Source organism: Onychomys torridus, chromosome 1, assembly GCF_903995425.1.
Source record: "Onychomys torridus chromosome 1, mOncTor1.1, whole genome shotgun sequence".
NCBI lineage: Eukaryota > Metazoa > Chordata > Mammalia > Rodentia > Cricetidae > Onychomys > Onychomys torridus.
Window position 1 is genome coordinate 82,741,617 of NC_050443.1, and position 3,670 is coordinate 82,745,286.

The 3,670-nt window shown below is 36.4% G+C and overlaps 1 protein-coding gene across 1 annotated transcript; it reads right to left on the reverse strand.

The window, feature by feature from the left end:
- Positions 1–256: 256 nt before the first annotated feature.
- Positions 257–1,210, reverse strand: LOC118579420 (putative olfactory receptor 52P1). Its single transcript, XM_036180702.1, has one exon. It carries the CDS (start codon positions 1,208–1,210, stop codon positions 257–259), a length of 954 nt encoding a protein of 317 aa, XP_036036595.1.
- Between the last annotated feature and the right edge of the window lie 2,460 nt (positions 1,211–3,670).

The following is a 3,670-nucleotide window of genomic DNA, read 5'->3' on the forward strand; positions in this document are numbered from 1 at the left end:
CAGAGAAGTTCAGATATAGTTAGAGTATGAGAAGTACATAGTTATAAATATATATAAGATAAAATTGTGAAATAAATGATACAGTTCTACAAATAGTTTACATAAAATAATACACTAATAAAATATAACATCTTAAAATGTCTATTAGAAATATTAGTTAAGTTAGAACAAAATGTTGAAACCAGAAATTAACTATTGTTATTGTACATTGACTTCACAAGACAAAATCTGCTAAAATCAGTTTTATGGTAATGTTTTACTTTTCAGAAAGTTTCTTGTGTGTAAAGAAAAGATCTACCACTCGATCCCTAATCTGTTTGGTCTTGACACCATACACCACTGGATTAACTGCAGAAGGTACAAAGAGGTACACACTTGCAACAATGATGTGAACACTTGGAGGTACTTTCTTGCCAATGCGGTGAGTTAGGAAACTAAACAGTGCAGGTGTATAGGAGACAAGCATAGTGCAGACATGTGCAGCACAGGTGCCCAGGGCTTTAGAGCGGGCATTCTGGGAAGAGAGTCGGAACACTGCCTGGAGGATTTTTACATAAGATGTAGCTATGAGTCCTAGGTCCACTGTTATCACTGAAAGGGCCACTGAGATTCCATATGCTCTGTTAATGAGAGTGTTGGCACTGGCCAACTTCACCACAGCCATGTGTTCACAATAGGCATGATGGATGATGTATTTTGTATTGTAGGGCAGCCTCTTAATGAGAAGAGGACATGGCAAAACCATGAGCACACCTCTGATCAGGCCAACTAGACCTAGTTTAGTCACCATAGATGTTGTCAGGATTGATGCATAATGAAGGGGGATACAAATGGCCACAAAACGATCAAATGCCATGTTTACTAGGATGGCTGACTCCATGATGCAAAGTGTATGAATAAAATACATTTGTGTTAGACAGACATCAAAGTCAATCCAATGTGCATCAAACCAGAAGATGCCAAGCATCTTCAGAGCTGCAGAAGAGGCAAGACACATATCATTCATTGCCAGCATACAAAGGAAGAAATACATAGGCTGGTGGAGACTTGGCTCTAGCTTGATAGTTGCAATGATTATGCTGTTCCCCAAAAAGGTCAGGACAAATAGGAGACAGACAGGGATGCCAATCCAGCAGTGAAAGTTTTCCAACCCAGGAATACCAACCAGGAAGAAAGATGCAATCTGTTGACGTGTAACATTGACTGCCATGATAAAACCCAATGGGCTGTATGTGTAGCAGAAAATACCAAGAGTAATACTCTATAAACAGAAAAGAACATTTTAAATTCTTCCTTGATCCAGAGTCACTTCAAAACATTTTCCCAGAAGGCTGACTCAACCAAACCTCTGAAAATGCTAAGGTAAATGTCTTCATGCTTTAAGATTCAGCCTTTCAATCTGAAAGGAAATGCATTTATTCATTACTTTTTCTGAGTTTCAAGACTTACTTCAATTTTACTCATTTTCCTCTATAGTAGTGGATCTGTAATAAACTATTTTATATCTTGGTTATTGCTGGTGATTTTCTTCCCAAGAAACAAAATAAAATGCAGAAAATGAAATGAAAATACTCACAAATAGATCTTACTTACATGTGTGAGAACATTCTATCATTTAAATTTATAATTTTATCCTAGTATAACTAAATATTTAGATATTCCAATAGGATTGGATGAGAACAAAGAATATAAAATTCTAGACATAAATCCTTTATCACTCTTCAAAAATAAAGTCAAGCAAATTTCATCATAGTGCCAAGAGAAAAATCATATACATTTCCATTTCAAAATTGTGTGACCCTTTAGAGTATAAAATAAAAATACCATGAGCATAACAAGTTGATGGAAAAGGGCTTAAAAACACTATAAGAAAAATAAAGGCTGGCTGGTCATTTCAAAATTGCTTTTCCTGGAATGATTACTGACTTTCTACCATTAGGTCATAGACAAACTTTCTTGTGTAAGGCAGACCTTCCACATGCTGTCATGTAAAACTGTCAAATGTGGGAAATTTCATGGATGTATGTAAACTAGCAATGGCCTCATATTATATCTATTTAAGAAGATTAAATTCTTATAAAGATAGTTTGAGCTGGGCAATGATCTCTGTGAGTTCGAGCCTGGTCTACAGAGTGAGTTCCAGGACATCCAGAGCTACACAGAGAAACCCTGTCTCAACCAAAAATAAATAAATAAATAAATAATGAAGACACAGAAAGATACTTAGTCAAATATTCAAAAATTGTTCCTTGTAAGGTCATGAGAGAAATAAGCCCAGTCAGCCTGTAGAGCCACAGATGTGCAGATGAGCCCTTCCTCTAATTCGAGTGCTCGCCCTGCCTAGTGACTAGAAGGCTGAAAGACTCATCAATTCAGGGTTTCATCTCAGCAGCATGCACAGATTCTTAGGCTTCTCCTCTCACGGTGTTCTTTAGCTTTTAACAATCATCCTGAATCATTCTTCTTGGAATTAGTTTCAACCTAGATTCAAAACTGTGGACTATTGCCTGCACTCTTCATAAGACAACTTCATTCATGTATTCCTCTGGAAAGTCTTCCTTGCCTAAACATTTGAAGAGGACATATGAGGAGACAAGCTGTGTTTTTACTTATCTGTAAAAACTTCCATTTTGGGGTGATGCAAATGTGTTTCTAAAATGTTCTTACTAAAGAAGTAAGATTGTTTCCAGTTTGGGGAGTAAATCATGGCTTAAATTTAAATAATAATTTAGAGCCAAAATTACCATTGAAGCTTAAAGCCTGGGGGATAAGAAATTAAAGCAAAAATATAAATATGAAACTTTCAATTACAGACAGGTTTTCTATATTTACCAAACATTTGCTATTTATGAGTCCCTCCAATGATTTGCCTTGGGAGAGACATTAAGCAATGTTCCATACTTGATCTGATTCTGGAAGAATTAAGCTCATAAAAGGCTGATTGGAGCTTAGAGGATATCATGTTAAGCAGAAAGTTGTGACTGTAAGATCACCTAAAATTTAGAATGGAAGGTTTTCTAAAGGTCATAATTAAAATTCTTTCTGTTCATTAAAATCTAATCATTTTGTTTCCAGTAAGTTCACTTTCATGAAGACAGCATAGCTGCCTCATACCTAGAAAAAGAGATAGGTTGACGCCTTCTAAGAAAAGTTTCTTGGCAGAGCTCAGAAAGCACAGACGTGCAGCCCACACTAGGAGAGTGATCTGCTTATGCCGTTGGCCCATGAATATCATCTATCTCACTCCCAGGCTTACTGTGAATGGAATCCCTGCAGTATAATCTTCAGTATAGAGGCAGTTGTCAGGACTACTCTGACCTCTAACATCTATTGACACAATTTTCTTCATTTTAAACTCAAAACACACCTGGTTGCTTCATAGAGCCTGAGCAGTGACACTGTTTCTAAATCTCTGGACACAGTCCATAGCCTGGAACTCTTGCCTTGAGAGCAGATAACTCATGTGAAACATTGTGGCACCTTGATACAGCTTTCTTTTAATGTACTGCCTATTTTATCTTAATGTGTCATGATAACACACATAAAGATACTCCAAGATGGACTAATTTTAATATTTTATCAATCATAGATAACTTTGTGATTATTCTAGTGTTCTCAATTTAGTGTCTGGTGTCAGTACTTTTCATTAGGAATTACATGCTAAGGCATG